The sequence below is a fragment of the Mesoplodon mirus genome (assembly GCF_964341445.2).
Source record: "Mesoplodon mirus genome assembly, chromosome: 16".
NCBI lineage: Eukaryota > Metazoa > Chordata > Mammalia > Artiodactyla > Ziphiidae > Mesoplodon > Mesoplodon mirus.
Window position 1 is genome coordinate 15,204,620 of NC_138992.1, and position 24,195 is coordinate 15,228,814.

Consider the following 24,195-nt stretch of genomic DNA (forward strand, 5'->3'; position numbering starts at 1 on the left):
TCCCACTGTGAGTTGGGAAATTTCATCAGTCAGATCACACACTCTTGTTGCCAGCCATTGGTGAGTGTTAAGCTTTTGGACCAGTCTTTCTCCATGTTTGCTCAAATTCACTCCTGGGATAGAAATGTCTTTGTAGTAGAGGTAAAATACCCAGGGTCTCCAGGAAAGGCTCAAATCTTGATTTAAAGACAGTAGGATCTATCCAGAGATTGTGCCTATGACCCTGTGTTCATGAATGGTGCAGGGACCCAAGATGAAAAGACTATCATATTTTTACAGTGTAAAGCCGCTAGGAATCCTAAACTAGCAGTTCTGTGGAATAACAACCTCTCCTCTTGTTTTCTTTGGTCTAATCTTCCAAATGACCTTTTCTTTTTTCTTGTTTCTTAAACTTCAATTTTCTTTGAAGTCTATTTTTAAAATATAGATGAACTCGTGTAAAATGATGCCATAGATAAATTACTCAAGAGAAAAGTAGAGAGGAAACTAATAGAAAAATGTTCATTCTTCTTAGTAATCAAAGAAGTAAAAATTAAAATAATCTTAAGATACCTGCACTAGATTTTTAAAAAAACACCTTATATGTCTCTGGTGACATAGTTATTGGAAAATTGGAAAATATTCAGCCCCAGGATGGTCTCCTAAAACACAGCTTGAATCAAGAGGGGGCAAGATGTTCTAGTTGTCCTCAGACTTTTGAAAGTCTTAGGGTCAAGTCAGAGATCTGGGCACACACTAGGAATGCCGTGCAACCCAGGAAAAACAGAGATTCCCATCTTTGAGTCAAAAATAGTACAGACTTACTTTGAGGAAGTGAGTTTTGATCTTCCCGCAGTGTTGACCCATCTGCTTCCTGATGGGGGAATAGAGCAAGTCCTTGGCGGCGATGCGGGCATATGCCACCCTCTTGTTGTTGCTCAGCATCCAGATGAAGATGTCAGGGATGGTGTGCTGTGGCTGTGGAGGCAGAGGGGATGGATTTGATAGGTGGGTGTTTACACGGCACTTCCAGGGTTCTCCTATCCTGCAACAGCACCCCTTCTGCACAACAAGTTCTGTGACTTAAACTTTCTGGGTACTGAAACACCTGTGCAGCCAAGCAAGTTAAGCGTGGCTTCTTTGAGAAAGTCTTAGGTCACGGAAGCCCCATACTCCAAACTGCTTATCGTGCTTTGACAATATGCAAGTCGGACCCGTGACTTGGCATCTTGGGTGGCCTATTTTTCTCCGTCTGCAGAACAAACGTTTGCTCCACCTTCCCATGGATTTTTTCTTTGCAATCTTGTAATCATGATTTAGCTTCCAGCATTGGACCTCCTAAGAGCCAGGTAACATTTCCAGAACATTCAAATGAAACACCAAAAACAAAAATCCATGAATGTCTTTGGATGTCTTTCCATCTGCTCTTTAGGAAGGAAAAACAATTTTACAAGGGATTTTATACCTAAAATATAATTGCTAAGTATTTTCGCTCCATTATAGGTGTTTATTCAGGAGAAACTGCACTAAATTGCACAGAAAATTAGACTTTAAGGTTGAGCTAATCAAGATAAGAATTGCAGAATTCCCTGCCAAGAGGCCCATTATGTTGTGAGTGTTTGAAATGCACATTGCTGAGCCAGTATAGCTTCCAAAACAAAAGGGAGGCATATTGTCATAAACTAGGCTTTGACATTCTTGGACTGGAAGCAGATACTTTTTCTAACCCCGTAATCCTCTAGTGTAATTGGTACCCTAAGAAGGCATCTCTTCTCTCTTGACATGGAAACAGAGACATCCCTGTGGAGGTTTTCTGGCCACACGGTCAGTCAGTCACAGACCTGGTTTGAACCTTCTGGGTGCTTATTAAAATTCCTGCATTCCAAAGTGACTATCTCACGGCTTGTTATGCCTCCAGGGAATGATGAATTTGCAACAGGAAAAAAAACTTTCAGGAACAACAGAAGCAGTAAATCTGTACCTCTCCCTGAAAACTTCCATCACAAAACCTAGTATTTAACAGAAGCAAATACGAGGACTTTTTTTAGATCATTCTAGTAGTCACCAGAAGATATTGCTTACAATTAACTTTAAAATGAGAAGCTGTTTGAACTTTTACTGGACATGAGTTTCAATTTCCTTGCAGTTAAAAACCTATCAAAGATCCCATGTTTATTTTGACTTTTCTTGAGCCTATTAAGGAGTGTGCTTTATTATTATTATTATTACTACTATTATTATTATTATTTAGAAATGTGCTTTTTATTTTGGCTGAATACTCAGGCTTCGTGAAAAAATCGATAAAGCCGTACATGTTTGGCTTAATTTAAAACCCCCTCCTTCACCCTTCAAACGAATGGTACCTGCTCAGCTCAGCAGGGCTTGAGAGAAAACACTGCTCATCTTTCATTCTTATCAAACATTCAAGCCCCACTGGGAAGATATTCGGTCTAATCTTTCAAATGACCTTTGCCTTTATAGTTGATTACCTCATCCACAAGAAAGCGGATTTTTTCCACAAAGTTTTGGGCTGCCTGGATCATTTCATCAAGAGAGAACTTTTTCTTCTGCTGCTGAGTGAGCCCCTTGGCCTCCTTGGCTATGGCCTCCTAAAACAAAACAAGAGTTGGTGTAGATCTTTCTAGAAATCTGGTTAGTGAGCACAGTCCTGTTGCTAGAGATTCCTGAAAGTGCTTGTAAGTTCCATGCAAGCGAGTGGGTCCTGCCCACTGGCTGCTTCATCTTGGAGTGCTCCATTCACTGGGCCTCAGGCACACTGGTCCTCAGGAGGTCCTAAAACACGCCCAGCTCCCTCCTCAAGACTGGGATACTTAAGGTTCCTCTTGACCACATGTTCTCCCTAGACTCTGCATGGCTGGTTTCTCCTCAGGCCTCCACTGTCATGATACCACTGTCATACATTCTCCCACATTTTCCCAATCACCATGGCCTATTAAAATGCCCTTCATAAAAAAAAAACAAAACCCTTCATAATCATAACCTGTAATCGTTTTTATTTTTTGTTATCTATCTTCTGTCTTCCCCACTCAAATGTTAACTTTGCAAGGACAGGGGCCCCCTCGGTCTTATTCTTACCTTGAACACTGAGAGTCTGGCGGAGTTCCTGGCACATAGCAGGTGTTAAATAAATGTTTGTGAAATGAATAGACCAGTCAATAAATTCCTCAAGAACAAGCACCAAATACTGACAGCCTTGTGTTTCCAGCACCCAGCACAGGGCCTGGCACCGAGGAAGCCCTCTGATTAGAGGACCTGAATACCTGCTATGGACAAGGCACTATCCTAGGAACCAAGGCCTGGGACAAGAGGAGGACTCAAGCTTCCTTTACTTGAGACTTTGACAGTTGGTGAGGTGAAAGCAATATATGCAAATAACTAAAATATGTAATGCATCATGGGACCAAAGGGGCCAAAGCCAGGTTTTATGGATAACATGATATTTGTGCTGAGCAAAAAATGCATTGAATTCATCAGATGATAAGAAGAAAAAGTACAGTCCAGTTGGAAGGAACAATTACATATGAAGGCACGTAATCAGTGAGGGTTCAGAATCATTGGCACATAGATACATGGAAAGGGAGCAACGAGAGACAAGGCTGGGAGACTAGGCTGGGACAAGATGGTGAACAGCCCTGTATATCATGCACAAAGGAATTTGGCCTTTATCTTATGAACAATTGGGAGACTCCAGTTTTTTGCTTTTGATTTTAATAAATTTATTTATTTATGGCTGTGTTGGGTCTTTGTTGCTGCGCACAGGCTTTCTCTAGTTGCGGCAAGCGGGGGCTACTCTTTGTTGCAGTGCGTGGGCTTCTCACTGCAGAGCACGGGCTCTAGGTGCGTGGGCTTCAGTAGTTGTGGCACGCAGGCTCAGTAGTTGTGGCTCGCGGGCTCTAGATCACAGGCCCAGTAGTTGTGGCGCACGGGCTTAGTTGCTCCGCGGCATGTGGGATCTTCCCTGACCAGGGCTCAAACCTGTGTCTCCTGCATTGGCAGGCGGATTCTTAACCACTGTGCCACCAGGGAAGCCCTCCAGTGATTTTTTTAATCAAGAGAGACCTAAGCAGATTTGTGTTTTGGAGACCATTCTGGCTGTGGTATGGAAGGTGGACTGGAGGAAGATGACTGTGATAGCCCTGGCCAGAGACGCTAAAGCACTCGGGTTAGGCAGTGGTCTTGGGAATGAAGAATGGAGTGAGTGCCAGAGTCTTTAAGGGCCGGGGTCTCAACCTGGCCTGGGGTCAAAATGACCATTTAGTGTGAGGTACAGCAGGGGTCCCCAACCCCCAGGCTGTGGACCGGTAGCGGTCCGTGGCCTGTTAGGAAGCAAGCCGCACAGCAGGAGGTGGGCGGCGGGTGAACGAGTGAAGCTGCATCTGCCGCTCCCCATCGCTCCCCGTCGCTCCCCATCGCTCCCCATCGCTCCCCATCTCTCCCCACCACTCCCCATCGCTCACTGTCGCTCCCCATCGCTCCCCACCGCTCCCCACCGCTCCCCACCGCTCCCCGTCGCTCCCCATCGCTCCCCACCGCTCCCCATCGCTCACTGTCGCTCCCCATCGCTCCCCACCGCTCCCCACCACTCCCCACCGCTCCCCGTCGCTCCCCATCGCTCCTCACCGCTCCCCACCGCTCCCCACCGCTCCCCATCGCTCCCCATCCCTCCCCACCGCTCCCCATCGCTCCCATCACCGCCTGAACCATTCCCACTGCCCCCCTCTCCTGCCCCCGTCCGTGGAAAAATCGTCTCCACGAAAGTAGTCCCTGGAGCCAAAAAGGTTGGCGACCGCTGAGCTACAGGATTCAAAGTTGATTCTTAAGCTTCTGATTGGAGCAACAAGTGAGGCTGGTGGTACCAATACAGGACAGGGAACGAGCTTTGGTGGGCAGATGATGGGCTGAGTGGGATACATTGAGTCAGAGGTGCCATGAGGCAAGCAGTGGACGTGTCCACCCAAAGGCTGGAAATGCGGAGAGAAAGCTGGGCCACTGCAAAGCACTGAAGTCTTGGGCTTGTTCAGGACAAGGACTGTCGGACACAGGAAATGAGAGAGCTGTGCGGGCTGTCTGTGGAGGACGGGCACCGCAGAGACAGTCAGAGGTGCTGAGGAAGACGTGCAGTAGGAAGCAGGTCTTACGTAGGGTGGGAATCTGACCTCCTTGGCGTAGAGGACACAAAACTTCATTTATTGTTCTGGAAAGCCGGATGAGTCAAGTGTTCAGAGACTCGGGCTTTAGTCTCTGGAGTATGATTAACCAGCTGTGACCCTTAAATAAAATCATTTAACCTCTGTGGGCCTCATTCACATCTTTAAAATGTCCCTGGCCAAACACTGAGTAATTTTATTTTGCAGAATTATCATGGCCTCATACAAGACGTCCTTTGGTGCCATTGCTGGAACTGAAGTTTCAAGGAGAGATAATCAGGGTCTGACTCGGTCTGGCGTTTCTCAGTCGTCACTCATTCAATAGGGACCGAACATCTCTAAGGCACTCAGCACTGTGCAGGATCTCCAGGGCACAGAGAGGTACCAGCCACTGCCGTGCCCTCAGGTAGTGCTCACAGCTTTTCACACAATTCATAATGGTAGGACACCAAGGAGAGGTAGTTATTTCTTTTCGTCTCTCAGCTTAGGAGGCAGAAGGTTAAGTGAAAGAGTCCACAGCCTTTGACAAAATACAAGCGTCAAGAAAATGAACAAGTCCTACATCAGAATAGAATATAGAGCTGGTGGGCTTCTAGCTCATTCTTGTAAACCTTCAGTAAATGCTAGTTCCTCTCCAACTCACTCATCTATTTATTCCCTTCTCATTCTTCTATATCACACAACTGTATAACTTTTAGAACTTTATCCTCATGTGCTCTATGACCTATGCTTCATCCATGAGGTTTATTTTTAAAGCACACGTTTTAGTTCTTTGCAAAAGTATAAATAGATTTTCACATACCAGCTCCTGCCAACAGAGCGTAAGTCGTTTCTTATCTAAATTGGTTTGGTTCAACATCTTGGGTTTCTTTTCCACTTCAGAGATAAAGGCACTATAAGAGAATAACAATTTTGAAATCTACTTAGTGAAAATTCATTTATATAATTCCAGAGATTTGCAAGTATACTTTCTGCAATACAATGGGAAAGTTGATGTAGCCACAGAACCAAGATTTTTCATTTTGGATGAAGCAGTAAGGCACTAACTTTTCTATGAGACAAAATGAGAATGGGAAATAGTGCCAGGCCTCACATTAGTTTTGGGGATGTTTGTTTTTCTACTTTCTTTCAGTATATACCTATTGTGATTCCTATCCAAGTTCATAACAGCAAACACAATATAATGCAGTTTTCCTTTATCTTACAAATTTAACACACACCAAAATGTTCCTGAAAATTGTATGTAGAGCAAATATTTTAGACTCAAAACTGGGCTATGTCTTCACATTTTTAAAACCATACAAAGGACTGAATAGTAACGTTTTGAGGGATGAAGTTAAAAATGTGTTCAATAGGAAAATGGTAATGGTTATGAATGCAATTGAAGAAGAAACAGAAATGACTTTAAATTTGGGGAAATAAGATATTCCCTCATCAGCAATAACTTAAATTAAAATCGATACCATTTTCACTTACTAAAAACCAGGTAATATTCAAGGTTGATAATATTCAAAGGGAAATAGTCACTCTCCTCTATTATGATAGGAGAGTGTTAATTATTATAATGTTTAAGAGGTTATTTGACAGCATCTATCAAAATTTAAATGTCCATATAATTTGATCCAAAAATTATACTAGAATTCTATCCTTCAAAAATAACTGAAAATTCTTGCAAAAATATGTTTACATATTAATGTTTATTGTAACATTGTTTATAGTAGCAAAATAAATCAGAACAACTTAAAAATAAGGGACTAGTTAAATACTACATGATACATATCATGTGATTGAACATTGGGGATGACTATTAGGTACTACTGTAGAAAGGTACCAGTGATACATTGCTGAGTGAAAAAGCAATCCGCTGAACAAAGTGTGTGATGTTTATGAAGAAATATAGAGTATTTTTATGAATGTGTGTGTTTTCAAATGCACAGAAAAAAAGGAAGACAAATCAAACTCTTCTCTCTGAGTGGGATTGGAGAGAGAGTTGAAACACTTTTCCTTTATACATCCTGCATTTTGTCATTGTTGAAGATGAGCACGTAGTATTTCTGTGATGAAAAGAATCAATTACAAAAGAACAAAAGGGGGATCTAAGATGCCATACCTCCCAGGGAGGGGTCCCACCCCAGAGCTCTGCCTGCTGGTAATTGGAAACTTCAATCAGAAATTCTCTTTGGACATACTAGTCATTGCATTTTCTCTTCACGTTTAAAAAGAATAAAAAGGAGTCTATTTTGAGGAGGGAGTCTTGGTACCACCTGTCTACCTTTCTTTCCTAGAGGCAGAAGGAATCCATTCCACTCCCAGGATGGTCAGCTCTAGGAAACATTATGGATGCTTCTAATCTCTCTCCCTTCCTCACAGGGGGAGAAGTAACTTATTTCCCCATCGGAATGCGGGTAGATGACTTTGGCACATGATTCTGTTCACTCCTCCTCTTTCAGACCCAGCCCACTGCCAGCCGTGGGCAGCCTCCTCACCTATACACAGCAGGTGGTCTGTCCCTTCCGGAGGGGAAGCCCCAGAGTCCAGCTGCTCAACCTCAAACACGTGGGGGACCACAAAGTCTCCTTGACCTCAGGTACAAGCTTTTTTCTCAAATCCAGGTTTACCAAATATAAAATGAACGTTTGATCTCTGTCTGACCCTCATGAATATTTTTTTCAGTTGACTTTAAACTTGAAGAGAAAAGGGAATAATTATCACCTCCAAGTAACCCCCTAATAGAGAAAAGTTATTGAGCTATTAATTTGCCCACAATTTCTAAAAATATGACCAGGAAGCTTTTAAAGATGCTTCAAGGGATTTGCAGGTGACACTTAGCTCACAGCAGGAGTAGCACTGATATATATTGCTTCTATATGAAAACCAGAAAAGAAATAAAGAGAGAAAAAACTACATATTTCTTTGCTTTCTTTTTTTAAGTAAAAAAGGCTTGGGTAGTTGAGAGATTAGGAAAGACAAAACTTACAAAGCTGAACACGAGAATCTATTAATTTTTTTCTTTGCATCACATGAATAGGCACTCCTTTTCTATTGATTCTCTTATAACAAATTCTCCTTATTGCTCAAGTCTTGACCTAATTCATCAGGTTGCTTCCTTATGGGGAAGGCAGCCTCTAAGATGGCCCCAGTGATCCCCACCTCCTGCTTTTTTTGCCATTGTGCAATTCATCCCCTTTGAATGTGAACTGGTCCTAGTGACTTGCTTCTAACAGAAGACATCAAGACTGATGAGATGTCACGTCCAAGATTAGGTTATAAAAGACCGTGACGTCCATCTTATTGGCATGTTCCCTCTGACTCTTCTTTCTTGCTTACTCTGATGCAGTCAGCTGCCATGTTGTGAGAGGTAGCTTGGAGAGGCTCACGTGGCAAGGAATTGAGAATGACCTCCAAACAATAGCTAGCAGGGAACTGAAGTCCTCAATCATCCTCAATCCAACAGTTCATGAAGAACTGAATTCTGCAAATGTCCATATGAGTGATCTTGGAAGTGAGTCCTTCCCAGTTGAGCCCTGAGGTAACTGTAGCCTTAGTCAATGCCTTGATTGCAGCCTGGGAGAGGTCCTGAGCAAAGGACCCAGCTAAGCCACACCTGCATTCATGACCCAAGAAACTGTGAAATAATAAATATGTGTAAGCCACTAAATTTGAGGGTTACTGTTACTCTGTAATAGATAACTAATACCCCCTATTTTTTCATCTTTTATTATATTGTCTACCTCCTGGAATAAGAGTCATTAAGTGGTGCTTATTAATGTGGTGTATAAAAAATTCTATTAAATAGCATTTGATATAATTTAGCCATCTAATTGCCAAACAGTTGTTGAGTACCTACGAGATGCAAAGAGCCATGCTGGACACTAACACTATCAGCATTTTTCTTGTTTCATAAAATGTCTCTGCAGCCTTTCTTTTCTTCTCTTTTCCTTTTTTTTCCCCCTTTTGCTTTATGTTTTAGTTAAGTGTCAGGAAGCAGTAGTGAGCCCACAGTTGCAGCTAAATTACTGAACAAAATTAAGATGGATATAACACTATTCAATGTCCATATGAATGCATGTAAAATCGACCATTTTCTAAGATAATTAAAAGCTGATTCCACATCTGCTGAGCTACCCAGATGACAGCTGTCTCTGCAGTACCTGCTTTGACTGATGAAGTCAGTGAGCACCATCTTCATTTTCTCTTCCGGGGCTTCCTCTGAAATCTTAATCAGTTCTTTCACTTCCTCAATACCTTCTTCCTGAAAACAAACCACAGAGGTGGGGGGATGAGAGGTGGGAATGAGACACCATAGTGGAGATACTGATTCTAACACCCACAGAAATAATATTGAGCTAATATTTTGTTTTGAAAATGAAGGAACATATCTCTTGTTTTTTCTTGTATGTCTGAACAGGGAAATGCTACTGCATTCTAACTTCGAACCTTCCTTTCTTAACTGGAATTGGTCCAGATTCAAGTCTTCTCCTGTATTGCTCAAACTCATTGTTTCTGTCCCAGATTTATTCCTGAACTGAGTTCCATTTATTTAGAATCTACCTTGTGAGGGAAACCTAATGTCATGGGAAATACCTAACAAAGTAGAGTAAATTAGATAGAATTGTCAAAAACTTCAAAAGCAATGTTCATGCCAGTTTGTTATATAGGAGTATAACCACACTGAATAATCCCTGAAACTAACAGGCTATCAATTCTTCTGATTATGGGGGGTTTTGTCAGGGGTGGGGTGTTGAGGGAAAAGGAGACAGGTTGTATATGACAATGGCTATATGCTTGTGTACTTAATCATTGTACTTTTCCTTTGGATCCTAAATTCTAGGGTTCCATTTCATGGCTTGGAGGAAAATGGCACCCAAGGGGCAATGTACATGTCACCACTGCTTTGCTAGAATTTACAGAAACGACATCCTCCATCACATGCCTAGGGACATATACTTCCCTCTTTCCCCCTTCACTATAAGTACAGGCAACACTGTGGAGCGGTTAAAGTTTTAGGCTTGGGGGCTTCCCTGGTGGTGCAGAGGTTGAGAGTCCGCCTGCCGATGCAGGGGACACAGGTTCGTGCCCCGGTCCGGGAAGATCCCACATGCCGCGGAGTGGCTGGGCCCATGAGCCATGGCCGCTGAGTCTGCACGTCCGGAGCCTGTGCTCCGCAACGTGAGAGGCCACAGCAGTGAGAGGCCCGCATACCGCAAAAAAAAAAAAAAAAAAAAAAAAAAGGTTTAGGCTTGGGAGTCAGACTACCTACGACATCCAAATCCAGGCTTTATCAGGTGACCTCACCCACTTCTGCCCAGTTTCCTCATCTGTAAAACCTGGTAATAATGGTACCCACCTCTAGCCCCATAGGGAGATGTGAACTTCTTCAAACCGTGCTTGGTGCTTAGTAAACATTCAGTCAGGTTAGCCATGATATGCCACGCATGGCAGGGATCCTGGCTCTGAGAAAGAATTAGAAACAAGTGCTCAAGGCTACTATGGCCTCTAGGGATAAAAAAAATTCTGATTTGTTTGGTCAAGCGTTTTAGAAATAAACTGCTTTGTCTGAAGGAGAAGCAAGACCAGCCATAAAGAGCGAGTCCATGGCCTCCCCATGGCATGACTCCAAACCTGGCCTCCATGACCGCTTTCAGACTCCGTCTCCATCATGCCTGGAATCCCCATGGCCAGAAGCAGTACTGTGTTTTTTTTGTTTTGTTTTGTTTTAATTAATTAATTAATTAATTTTATTTTGGGCTGTGTTGGGTCTTCGTTGCTGCACGCGGGCTTTCTCTAGTTGCGGCGAGCAGGGGCTACTCTTCGTTGTGGTGCACGGCCTTTTCATTGCAGTGGCTTCTCTTATTTGCATAGCATGGGCTCTAGAGCGCAGGCTCAGTAGTTGTGGTGCACGGACTTAGTTGCTCTGCGACATGTGGGATCTTCCCAGACCAGGGCTCAAACCCGTGCCCCCTGCATTGGCAGGCGGATTCTCAACCACTGAGCCACCAGGGAAGCCCCCAATACCGTGTTTTACACAATTGGAGACAGAATTATAAAGCAAATGGGAGAGAGAAACGTGTGCTTTTCTTCGTGTGGGTTTTCATGGAATGAGAGGGATCAGACCAGGGTCCCGTGGTGAGGCACAATGGGCCAGAGAGGAGAGGACACTGCCCGTGAGATGTGTGGGCTGGAAAGAGAAAGGCGGAGTAAACGAGAAGGAATCACAAAGGGAAGGAGATACCGAAGAAGCAGTGTCCCCAGGTTTTCTTCCCCGCCTCTACCCCGCAGGGGTTGGGTGGGACAGCCTAGTATTTTTCACATATAGGTACTGTTTTAAATACTTTCACACATTCAATTCCTCAAATAATTCTGAAGGAAAAGAACAGGATATGATGGAAGAGGGTAAAAGGGAGCAAGTAAGATGGTTTCTCTGAGGAAGTGCTTAAATATGAGCCCTAGAGGTTGACTGGGCTTCACAGGAGAAACGTGAAGGGGAAAAGCAGCCCTGGCAGAGGGAACAGCATGGAGGTGGCTAGGAGGCACAGAGGAGCTTGGTTTCTTTGAGACACTTGAAAGGAGACCAGCATGCTTGGAACACAGTAAGGAGGAAGAGCACGTGAGATGTAGGACTGGAGAGGTGTCAGGGCTTGAACTTGGAGGAATTGTCCACCATGTTAAGGACTTAAGATTGTATATTAGTTGAAGCTAAGATCGATCCATTTTGTGAGAAAGCTGTCCATCCCCTGCCTTTGGAGATTGGGAAAGTGGCCTATCCCTAGGTCCTGTAACAGTTAGAAGCAGAGCAGGGATTTGAATTGGGATAATTTGATTTAAAGTCACAGGACTTTGCAAAATGTATTCTCATTCCCCTGGGTCTGTGTGGTAGGAGCCAGGTGTCCTCCAAATGCAGCAGCCTCAATTCACTTGAGGTCAAGACCCTCTACTGGGTGGAAAACAATCCCCTTTGCCTCCAGCTTCCCAATATTCAAATCCATCACCTGTCAGAGTCACCTACCAGAAGGACCGCCATTTTCTCCAGCATGTTGGACCAATGCAGCCTAAACGTCTGGTCTCCCCAAGAACTGATGAAATAGACACAAGGCTTCTTGGCCTCGAATGGCAAATAGCTGTAATTCCTGGGAAAACACATTAGGTCTGGAAGTTAGTTGGTGATCAGTGTTTTTCAGACAATCCCAGTAACCTGTTCATGTTTGTATGTTCTGGGTGGGTTGGGGGAAGGGTGATGACAAAATAGTCAAACTATTAATTCCATCCTTAGCCTTTACTTGGGGATCCATGGACAATAAGCAACGAACTGTTATATGGCTACAGTGGTGAGGTAATAACAGCTACCACCCTCTGATCCAGGGCAAAGTTTAGAAATGATCACTAGAGGGAAGGCAAGCCCTCTTCAAGGAGAAATTCTCTTTCCAGTTGAGAGGAGAGAGAAAGGAGAAAAACTAACATATTTTTCCTTTTAATGTCTATATGCTGGGCCCTGACTGTGTAAGGATCAACTGAGATAACAGATGTGAATGTATTTTATAAACTGAAATCGCTAGAGAAATCTAAGAGGGTAATAATATGAATGAAGATGAAGTCATGTGCTTCAAACTAAACTTCAGCATTCCATGGCTCGCCGTCCATTCATCCATCCATACAAAATTTATTGTTGCTGGGCATTGGTGCCAGTAATGCAGATGACCTGCTTGACTAAGAAGGGACGAGAGGGATGGCAAAGTAGCTGGAAGGGGAGCTGTGGAGCCAAAGAGAATGGCTGATGGTGATGGTTGGATATGCTTAAATGATGATAAGAAAAAAGTTAAGAGGATGAGACTGAAGACAGAAAAGAAGGAACTCACTGGTAGAATTCAGTTCCCAAGGAGGAAAGGGATGGATGTGAAAGCAGGGAAGATGGGAGAGGTGTAGCAAAAAGCTGAAGTTCCCTGCCTAAAGACAGCTATATTCTTTTTTTTTTTTTTTTTTTTTGTGGTACGCAGGCCTCTCACTGTTGTGGCCTCTCCCCGTTGCGGAGCACAGGCTCTGGATGCTCAGGCCCAGCGGCTATGGCTCACGGGTCCAGCCACTCCACAGCATGTGGGATCTTCCCAGACCGGGGCACGAACCCGTGTCCCCTGCATCGGCAGGCAGACTCTCAACCGCTGCGCCACCAGGGAAGCCCAAGACAGCTATATTCTTAACTAGGTTTGCCCCCAGCCGCCTGTAATTGTCCCACAAACACCTGGGTCTGTGTGCAGAGAAACGTGGAAGGCAGGCCACAGCACATTTCTTGTCATGGGCGTGGTTGGACAGGTGGCCCTAATAAATGTGGACAGTGTTTGGAGTCATGCGTGCTTATAGAGGCTGGGCTGGCGTGGTGAGGTGAAAGAGAAAGCTTTGTTTCCATTCCAAAAAGCTACAGGGAACTTCAGCCTGAAAGAATGCATCGTTGTTCTTTTTAGCTCTCCAACCTCCAGATTTCTTCTAGAGGCCATAAAGTTAGCAAAGGTGCCCCATGGTCTGTTCTGCAGAAAATAAACCAGCAGGCGTCCATTCAGAAGAGAAGCCAAGTACATTCTTGGCAGAAACTGAGGTTATTATTACAGCAGGAGAACAAAATAAAAATTAAAAATAAAGAAGTTCCGAAACTGCTCTTTCCTTTATCTTGTGAAAAATTATGGCACTGAGAATCCTGCATCTAAATAAATGCCCACTCACTGTTGTACTTTGTTCCAAGGTTTCTTTGGTTCGGATGATTTTGTGCTAAGGATGTTCAGAGCCTCTGTCTTTGGTGCCCAGGGTCCTCCGGGTCTTACTGGGTCAGCATGGTCCGGGATGCGGTGGTCTTTCAGGCAAATGACAGTGCAGATGGAGGACAGCAGATGGGAGGGCACCATGTTGCCAGTGGGAAGAGAAGCCTGCCAGTTTGAATGGCTGCCCTGACGTACGACCGGCCTTGTGACTTTGGGCAAGCGTGGGCCTGGAACCCTAAGAAGCAAATGATGACCCGACTCTGGATGTCTTGTGCTCCAATCTCATTCTTGAGCTCCAGCCCCATATCTGAGCTGTATGGGAAGGCACGTGCTTTGTGAAACTGGAAAGCCCAGAACAAATGCAGGGTGACGTTTCAAGTGTCCTCCTAAACCGCCCCTTATACGGTGGTATTTCAGTGGAGGCAACAGACAAATTGTGTGTGTATGTGCATGTGTGTGTATGTTGTGTGTGCACGTGCGTGCATGCGTGTGTGTGGTGGGTCTATTAGAGAACCTTCCGGTTCAGCTCCTGCCACCCTGGCTTGCCACGATGTGGACAGAGCCTCGATATAGTGACAGGAATAGAAAGCCCCAGAACACCAGCATGACGTTTTGGTCTCTTCGAGCCAGCCCGTCAGGACCAATGTGAGGCCCATCTGAGGGCTCCGTAGAGCTTTCATTTCCTCTCAAACCCTTCCCACACTACATCCCCTGACGTCCCCGCCAACAGTCAACACCGGGCTAGTCTAACAAGGTGGGGATGTTTTCACTGCCAAAAGGATCCAGGTGAAAGGATGCAGAGTACCACTGAGCGTCTCATAAAAGCCTCCCAGAGCTGCCCATCCTGTTCATTGATGGCCTCAGTTTCGAGACTGTACCCCTGAGTGTCTCATAAAAGCCTCCCAGAGCTGCCCATCCTGTTCATTGATGGCCTCAGTTTCGAGACTGGACAGAGAAGCCATTAAAGGGCTGGGAAGTTTGGGGTCCTTTTTGGTGCGTGTAAAGGAGAGTGGCCGAGTGTGGCTGCCAGGGACCCATAAAAAAGGCCCCAAAGAAGGTGGTCCGTGGGAGGGGGAGTGTGGTCCATGGGAGAGACAGGATTTAGAAAATGTAGGCCATGCTCAAAAATGAGAGGACAAGCAGCTAGGATTATTTTCACTTACTGCTTCCTACTTTGTCCCAGACAATCGCTTTCTATCCCTTAAGCTCATTCTCGCCCTTTAGGATGTCACCTTTGTTGTGACTTTTCCCATCTCTTCACCTCCTCCACTTCCCCTCTCTACCCACATAGTACCCTGTGCCCAACCCGGTTATAGCATGTCCTTAACTCATTCAGAAACAGTTATGAGCGTCTACTACATGCCTGGCATGGAGATGAGCAGATCCAAAGGTGAATGAGACACAGTCCTTTGCCCTCAGGGTACTCACAGTCTAATAGGGAGACAGACTAGTAAAAATATCTTAATGCAGTGTGATTAGTGTTTGATGGAGTTAAGAAGTCCAAATAAGACTTGGGATTCAGGGAAGGGAACTTGAACTTAGCCTTGAAAGGTAACTGGAAGTGAGCAGTTCTGAGGAGGGCGCTTGTTGCCTCTGGCAGAAAGAAGAGAGTGTTCAAAGGCCCAGACACAGCAAAAACCACAGGACCCATCTGGGGAATGGCTCTGCGGGAACGCTGGGGTTTGGGGAATACCCAGAGGTTATCATAGAGAAGTGGGTAGAGGTCAAATCAACAAAATATGCCCTCTGGGCTTCCCTGGTGGTGCAGTGGTTGGGAGTCCGCCTGCCGATGCAGGGGACACGGGTTCATGCCCCAGTCCGGGAAGATCCCACATGCCGCGGAGCGGCTGGGCCCGTGAGCCACGGCCACTGGGCCTGCGCGTCCGGAGCCTGTGCTCCGCAATGGGAGAGGCCACAGCAGTGAGAGGCCGGCGTACCGCCAAAAAAAAAAAAAAAAGTCTTCTGAAATTAATTCTGAAAGCCACAGATAGAGAATGTATAATGTCAATCAGGGGACTGGGGAGTTCAGACAGATAGTTTGGTGAATTTCTTGAAACAGATCCAAGCCAGGTAAGAGGTGTTTAAAATAATTGAGGCCAAAGGTTCTGACAGGCCAGATTCAAGAAATGGCAATAGAGAACACACTTGAGAACTCGAATTGACCAGACTACATCACTAATTGGATACGGGTAGGAAAGGAAAAGAGAACAATTGCCAACTTTCTGATCTGTGGCTTGGAGGATGCAGACAATGGTATGACCCGTCTCTGAGATGGGAAAGATAGGAAAAGGGGCAAAGTTGTCTGTGAAGACAATGAGTCTGGTGAATAATCCAGGGACACCCAAATGGAGGGGTTTGGACCTGCTCCTCAGGAAGGAAGCCCGTCTGGGGAAATAGATGTGAGAGTCATTATTCTAACAGTGGTCAGTAAGCCATGGGTTCATGCCCAGAGAGAGAAGAGCAAAGATTGAAGAGAACTAATGATGTGGTTCCAATCCCCTCACATGTGAACAGGGAAAGCAATGTTCTCTTATGACAATCCAGCGAGATCATATTTTTTTACTCATAGCATAAAGCTCAGAACACAGAAGAATCTCTACATGTGGCTTTCCCTTCTCATAAACCATTTGGTTGACATCACTTTCTTAAGACAGTTCTATAATTTCACTTCTCTTTGCATGTTGAAATGTTACTTGGATTAACGATCAGTGAGGGTACATGTAGGTGCCCCAGCAGTTTTCTGAAACGGTCTTTTCTGGTGGCTGACACTCATTTTTGAGTTCTTCAGTTTGATGGTGGGCAAAAATAAGATAATAAATCATGTATCTAATAATTCCACCAACCTGTGTTTACATTATATTCAGATGACTATAACAACTGTTAATAGGATTTTGCATTGAAATTTTAACATCTGACCTTCCTACCTTGTTATGCTCCAAAGTTATAGAATGAATGGAGCTTCAGATATGATCATAATAACCATCATCATTGCTCTGCCCTTAAATGAATTCCCTGGATGTGTCATTTGGAGAGTTGTCAACATGTTAGTAAGAATTCAGGAGAGTGGCACTTACCATGTTGCCCTTGTTTGCACCTTGTTCTTATAAATAAGATAAAGAATGTTTCCAGTTTTAGGGAAGAACTGAATCAAACAGTCCCAGAAATTGGTCAAGCTTCTACCGTCAGAAACCCCGGCTACTCTCACCTGCTGTGTCTCCTACCTGTTCCCTTCTGTCACGAGTGGCTTCTCGGGGTGAGTGGTGGAGACCATGGGCATGGCTGTGTCCCCTTCTCCTTCAGGCAGCAGTGGAAGGGCATCTTCTTCAGCTGGGTCAAGTGACTTCTTCCTATTCCCATGATGCAATCCCCCATCAATCAAGTTCCCAACGTTACCTGAAGAGCCAGTAGCAAGGGGAGAAGAGCCAGGTGTCAATAAGCAGAATCAGGCTGCTTGGCAGAAAGGATCCAAGTTTATGTCTTCCCAGGGAAGGGAAATAAACTCTCAGTATGAAGGTAGAGTGATGGGCAGACCAAAGAAATAAGATTGACAATGATACTAAGCCATCATCAACATACGTCTTAGGTTCTTTTTTGTAAAAATTGCTTAAGTTACAAATTAACTGGATTCCATCTCCATTTCCTTCTGCTCCACTGATGGAGAACTTCCCAAATATAAATCAAGACCTTCCCTGATGGAATGCTCTTTCTTGGAGTGGTTTTCCCAGATGTACATCAGTCCAGGAAGATTGCTGGGAGTTATAATAACAGCACCTATTATATGTGTGGCATGTTGCATGCATTAACTCATTAAACCCTTGCAACAGCTCCATGAGGAATTATCATTATCCCCATTTTATAGACGAAGAAACTGAGACCCAGAGAAATTAAGTGAGCCTAGGGTAAGGGAACCAGAATTAGTAGTCCAAGTCTGTCTGAATGCAAATTATACTATTAATCCTTTCTTTTAAGTATGAAAATAAATCTATCCCTTACATATTGACACCAGAGGGGACAAGGATTTATTCATATCTTCCTGAGGTGCAAACCTCCAGCACAGTGTTACCATCTTCACGTAACACACTAATTCATTTATTAAAGAGGTAGGTATAAAGTTCATGCCATGTGCCAGGCACCATGCTTGTCTGCACTTACCAATAGAAACTTCAAAGCTAATGGGTTTATCTCCAATCCTCCGGTCAATCATGGTAGCTTCAAAAAATGCTCCAAAGAGTAAAAATTCCTCTTGTTTTTCTGGTACAAGCTATAGAAAGAAAAAAAATACATTAGACAGGGCTGGCTCTTTTTTTAGCAGGAGGAAGCTGAATTAGTGATGCCAACCCAGTCCAAGGTAATTTATAGAAACTTGAGTCTTGGTGTCAGCCTGAAATGGCACATAATTTCCCCTCTAATCAGACTGGCAGAAACCAGGACCTACAAACTGCAAATCCAAATTCAGCCATTTATCTAGAATGATGTCGTCTCCACCTTCTGAGCTTCAACCTTACAATCAAATTTCCTTTTATTTTATTTTATTTTATTTTTTTGCGGTACGCGGGCCTCTCACTGTTGTTGCCTCTGCTGCTGCGGAGCACAGGCTCCAGACGCGCAGGCTCAGAGGCCATGGCTCACGGGCCCAGCCGCTCCGCGGCATGTGGGATCTTCCCGGACCAGGGCACGAACCGGTGTCCCCTGCATCAGCAGGCGGACTCTCAACCACTGCGCCACCAGGGAAGCCCTCCTTTTATTTTAAAGGTAAGCTTGGTATACGTATCTTTCTAAGAGGTTGATTGTTCAAGGAGCATGTGTAGCTGGGACACCACATGACACAGCATCACATTTCTGAGCGAAGAAGCTGAATGAGCTGGATTTATAGTCTGTTCTTTCTGGTTTTACCCTTGGACTTATTAAGCTCAACAGAAAAAGCAATACGGTTCATTTAAGGAAATAAAGCAGTCGTGGCTTCATAGATTAAGAGCTCCCTTCAATCAAGAGCCCTGACCTCTGTTCCTCTCTCTTTTTTGAGACCCTTCCTTCACACACGAGCCTCCTGTGCTGTTGGCATCAGCAGGAAATGTTTCTATTGACCAGAAAATGTGGGACAGGGTGGGGACCCAATGCTGGCTCTTAGTCACAGAGCACACACCACTCCCACCTGCCCCACTGTGTCCCTTGGCTGTAAGCCAGCCCCTTATCGCACCTTCATGGGGCCAAGTTTACTATCTGGGAGGAGGTTAAAAACCACTCAGAGACCTGAAGGGAATGGAGGCCATAGTGCCTGGAAGAGGGACAGCAGGTTCCAAGGCCAGGCAATCCCCTCTTCAAATCCCAACTCTGCTACTTCCTAGCTGTTGACTTTGGGCAAGCCATGTCCATTGTCTGGGTGTCATTTTCCTTGTCTGTGAAATAAACATCATAGTAGGACCTACACGGGGAAGAAATGAGATCACCCATGTGCAATACCTATTATAAAGCCTACTCACATCAATGCTGCAAGTGGCAGTCATCATAACTATTTCGACTATAATTCATGTCTTAATCCCACCCACCCTTCAAGGTCCAACCCAAATGCCTCTTCTTCTGGAAGCATCCACTGACTCCCTGAGTTAGAAAAATGATGATGGTAATGTTTACAGAACTCTTACTATGTGTCAGATGTGGTATTAAGAATTTTACCTACATTACCTCATGTAATTCTCATAACTATCCTAGGAGGGGAATCTTTCTATTATACCCATTTAAAGATGAAGACACTGCAATTCCATGAAAGATTAAGATATCTGTCCAAAGTTACTAAACATGACTAATATTTATTGAGCACTTACTATGTGCCAGGCTCTGTTCTAATAAGCACTTTGTTGTATTAATTCATTAAATCCTCACTGTGAGCCGATGAAGTAGAGGTTATTATTGGAAATAAACCTAAGGAGCTTATGTCACTTGCTCAAAGATTCAAACAGAGGGAATGTTTGTCCAGAGGCTGGGGCAGTAACCACTGCACCATACTGCCACATCTTAAACCCAGCTGTCTTACTTGGGAGCCCAACATTTTAATCATTATACTGCACTCACTCCAGGAAATAATAGCACTTTCTCTGTCCCTACTTATCGCACTTATCACTTTCCACTTCCTGTATATTTATTTTGTATGTCTTATCTCCATAAATTTCATGGAGTCAGACTCTATTTTTATTCCTTCCAATGTTGAGGATTTAAAAATGAATACAAAGTTTGACCTAAGGGAGAAAAGCTTTGATGGTGGTGATGAGGGTGAGTTTTGAAAGCCAGCAACGTGGGATTTCATTTGTCCAGATACGCAATGCGAGTAAGGCTGCAGCAAGGGAGATTAGAGCTGGAGGACCCTGGAGAGCTAAAAAAGAAGAAGATGCTGCAAAAAAAGGATGTTACCATGTTGGTAAGGGCGAACTCTGAGCTGTTGAGGCTCTGGGAGAGGTAGAAGCCCAGTGTGGTGGTTTTAAAATATGTCCACAAATTCTTGGAAAATCTTCCCCTTAAAAGGTGAAGGCTAATTCCCTGCCCCACCCCTTTCAGCATGGCCTGGACTTGCTGCTCATTTCTAACAATTAGAATGTGGCCTAAATGTCAGGGTGTGACTTCCATGGATTTGGTCATAAAAGACACAGCAGTTTCTGCCTTGCTCTCTCTTGGATCACCCACTCTGGGGGAAGTCATCTTCCATGACGACACTCAAGCAGCCTATGGAAAGGTCCATGTAGTGAGGAACTGAGGCCTCCTGCCCACAGCCATGTGAGTGCGCCATGTTGGAATCAGATCCTACAGCTTGAGTCAAGCCTTCAGATAACTGCTACCCCTACCAACATCTAAATGGGAACCTCATGAGAGATTCTGAGCCAGACCCACCAAGCTAAGGTATTGCCAAGTTCCTCACCCACAGAGGAAATAAACATTTGTTTATTTTGTGCTGCTAAAGTTGGGGGTAATTTGTTATACAGCAATAGATAACTAATAAACACAGCAAGGAACTGACCACAAACCAGAAAACCAAGATTAAGAGAGGAGGGAGAGGGCTTCCCTGGTGGCGCAGTGGTTGAGAGTCCGCCTGCCGATGCAGGGGACGCGGGTTCGTGCCCTGGATCGGGAAGATCTCACATGCCGTGGAGCGGCTGGGCCCGTGAGCCATGGCCGCTGGGCCTGTGCGCCCAGAGCCTGTGCTCTGCGACGGGAGAGGTCGCGGCAGTGAGAGGCCCGCGTACCGCAAAAAAAAAAAAAAGGAGGGGGGAGGAGAAATAAAGGTTTGAATGAAATAAAAGTTTGAATGAAATAAGGGTCTGAATATTCCCCTCTCAGACCACGCAATAGCCAAGATGGCCCCCTGGCCTTGTAGAAAAATGGATGCTCTTCCCCACATAAGTTCCCAGTCACCCTGGCTTTCTGCTAGACTTTACTTTTTCAGATGACCTCAGCAAAATATCTTGAAGATATTGACTTAGGTTAAAGAAATCTTCAACTAACCCCTTTCCACTTTGCAATCTCTGTTTAGAAAAGAATGGTTGGTCTCAACAGGGACAGATACAGGGGATATCAGTTTAGGTGGCCACTAAGCTACCCACAATTTTTGGCAAAGTCCAAAAACAGTCAAGCAGGGTGGAGAGCTCTGAATAACCTTCCCCTGGTGGTGAGAGTAAACCATAGAAACACACTGGTAACCACAGCAATAGCAAAGGTATTGCCTGCTCACCATGGATGTGCTAAGAACTCTGCGGACCATTTTACAACTATTCCCTCATTCACTCCAGGAGGTGCCTACGACAGAGGGACCATTACCACCCCATTTGGTTGATGAGTAAACTGAAACACGGAGAGATGTTAGTATCAGAGCCATGAATAGGACCAATCCCCAAGATTTCCAACCCTGAGCTACAACCTCTCCCCCGCACTGTTTCTTAAGATTTATTAGCTCCCAGCAGTAAAATTAAGCGGCTCTTCCAAAGCTAAGGTGACCGACATACTAAAAATCCTTCCATGTGTCTAGTCTCTACTAGGAACGGACAGCTCAGGAAGACTGGCCATTGCCTCCCTTCCCCATCTAAAATTATTGCCTGGATGACCTGAGAAACACACTCCCAGAGGTAGAATCATCCAAGCTGTAATCTACCCACCAAAACATAAACTTCCTTCGTTGGCAACTACAAAGTACTATTGCTGAACTAAACAATTGAGAGGATATTCATGGTCTGTATTCCTCTTGGAGCCCCAGATCTCTCTACCATAACACAGAATTGGGCTAAAAGATGCTGCTGTGCATTATGTTGAATCACAAGCAAAGATAACCACTCCTTCCAATTGTGATTTCCCCACAGCCGTGGGGCGGGGGCGGGGCTGGAGAATAGGTTTCTCAATTTCTTTCATCCCACAGCTTGTCACCCACTCTCCTTCCTCTTCATCCCTCATCCCACATTATCTCACACCCAGAGTGTACACTAAGCTCACAAAACTAAACAAAATTAGGACACGGATAGACTTCAGTCCATCACCCCACCACCCACTCCCACCAGCTCCCCCAGAGCCCTTTTATTTCTCTTTTACTTTGGTTGCCATGGGAATCCGTATTTGGGGGGGACGCGGATGGAATGTATAATGAGCAGATGGCTGTGATGTGAGCAGGAAGAGGCAGCCCCGGAATCCAGGGCTGAGCCAACACATGTTTTGCAGGGGCAGTGTCCCCTCTGCGGGTCTTTGGAAGCCTGTGGCAGGTGCTGTCCCTGCTCTGGGCTCAAATCATAGACACGGTGGAGCAATGCTCAGACCTACCTCCAGGGGCGCATCAAAAGGCTCCACCTCGACCTCTGTTGAGTTGGTTTTGTCTGAAGCCTGCTGGGCTTTTCCATCATCAGGTTTGTCACCCTTGCCTTTACTTGAGCCTTTGGAAGATCTGGAGTCTTTGTCCTTTGAAGACAGCTTGTGCTCCTTGAGTGCCTTGGAGAATTTAACCTCCTGTGTCCCTCCCGAGAGGATCTCCACAGCAATCTCCACCAAAAGTCTGCCCCTGAATGACACGCCTTCTCTGAAACCTTCATTCAATTCCTGGTAGCCATCCATCAGACTTTGGTTCCTGGGTGAGCCATACAGGTTAATCCAGGCAGGTCCAAATGTGGGTAGAAAGCCTGTAAAGATACCAAGCTTTAGTTGTCTAGTTATGCTTTCAAGCTGGCTATTTTTTTTTTTTTTTTTGCTTTATGAAAATTGTGCACATTCATTTAGAAATGTAAAATATAAAGAGAAGACAAGAGAAAATATTTACAGAATATCCTGTCATGGGGAGTTCCCTGGTGGCCTAGTGGTTAGGATTCTGGGCCTTCACTTCCATGGCCCAGGTTCGATCCCTGGTTGGGAAACTGAGATCCTGCAAATTTTTAGTGAGGCCAAAAAACAAAACAAAACAAAACCAAAAAGAATATCCCAGACTTCCCTGGTGGCACAGTGGTTTGATCCCTGGTCTGGGAAGATCCCACATGCCACGGAGCAACTAAGCCCGTGTGCCACAACTACTGAGCCCTCGTGCCACAACCACTGAAGCCCACGTGCCTCAACTACTGAAGCCCCTGCGCCTAGAGCCCGTGCTTGGCAAAAAGAGAAGCCACCGCAACGAAAAGCCCGTGCACTGCAACGAAGAGTAGCCCCTGCTCACCGCAACTAGAGAAAGCCCGCACACAGCAACGAGGACCCAACACAGCCATAAATAAAGAAAATAAATAAATTTTTAAAAATTTATATTAAAAAAGAACTGAAGACAGGGGTGGCTTGGACCAGGGCGATGGTAGTGGAGATTGAGAGAAGTAAATATTCTGAGATATATTCTAAATGTAGAACTGAAAAGACCTGGTGACCTTAACTTACTCTTAGCATAAGTAGTTTCCCTTCTTAATACAGAGCATCTGGGAAAATATACGGTGTCTATGCAAACATCTCTTTGACAACAGAATATTCCATTTTGACAGGCAGTATATAGCATGGTGGTCCTGAGCTTGACTGCCTGGGTTCAAATCTCAACTCTCAGGTCTGCCATTTTCAAGCTGTGGAAGTTTTTTAACTTCCTAATGCCATGGTTTCCTCAACTGTAAAATGGGGGTGCTAATAGTATCTATCTCACCTATCAGGATTAAAAGAGATAATATTAAGTGCTTCACACAAGTCTTTAAGAGATGTGTAGAATATTAGCCATTACTCTTAATAAGTATATATATCATAATTTGCTTAACAATCCCCCCGCTTTTTGATGAGGAAAAGTTTCCATATGCTTTATTGTTATCAACAGTTTTATGCCT

The 24,195-nt window shown here is 44.6% G+C and overlaps 1 protein-coding gene across 1 annotated transcript in view; it reads right to left on the reverse strand.

The window, feature by feature from the left end:
• FER1L6 (fer-1 like family member 6) overlaps positions 1-24,195 on the reverse strand; it is a gene marked incomplete at its 5' end in the record, with an annotated part of 157,026 nt that overhangs the window by 81,955 nt on the left and 50,876 nt on the right. The window contains 8 exons of the mRNA XM_082601582.1: positions 805-957; positions 2,469-2,588; positions 5,950-6,040; positions 9,299-9,399; positions 12,154-12,274; positions 17,113-17,284; positions 18,044-18,152; positions 22,682-23,034. Of these exons, the coding sequence (XP_082457708.1) occupies positions 805-957; positions 2,469-2,588; positions 5,950-6,040; positions 9,299-9,399; positions 12,154-12,274; positions 17,113-17,284; positions 18,044-18,152; positions 22,682-23,034 (1,220 nt within the window). The remainder of the gene's footprint in view (positions 1-804; positions 958-2,468; positions 2,589-5,949; positions 6,041-9,298; positions 9,400-12,153; positions 12,275-17,112; positions 17,285-18,043; positions 18,153-22,681; positions 23,035-24,195) is intronic.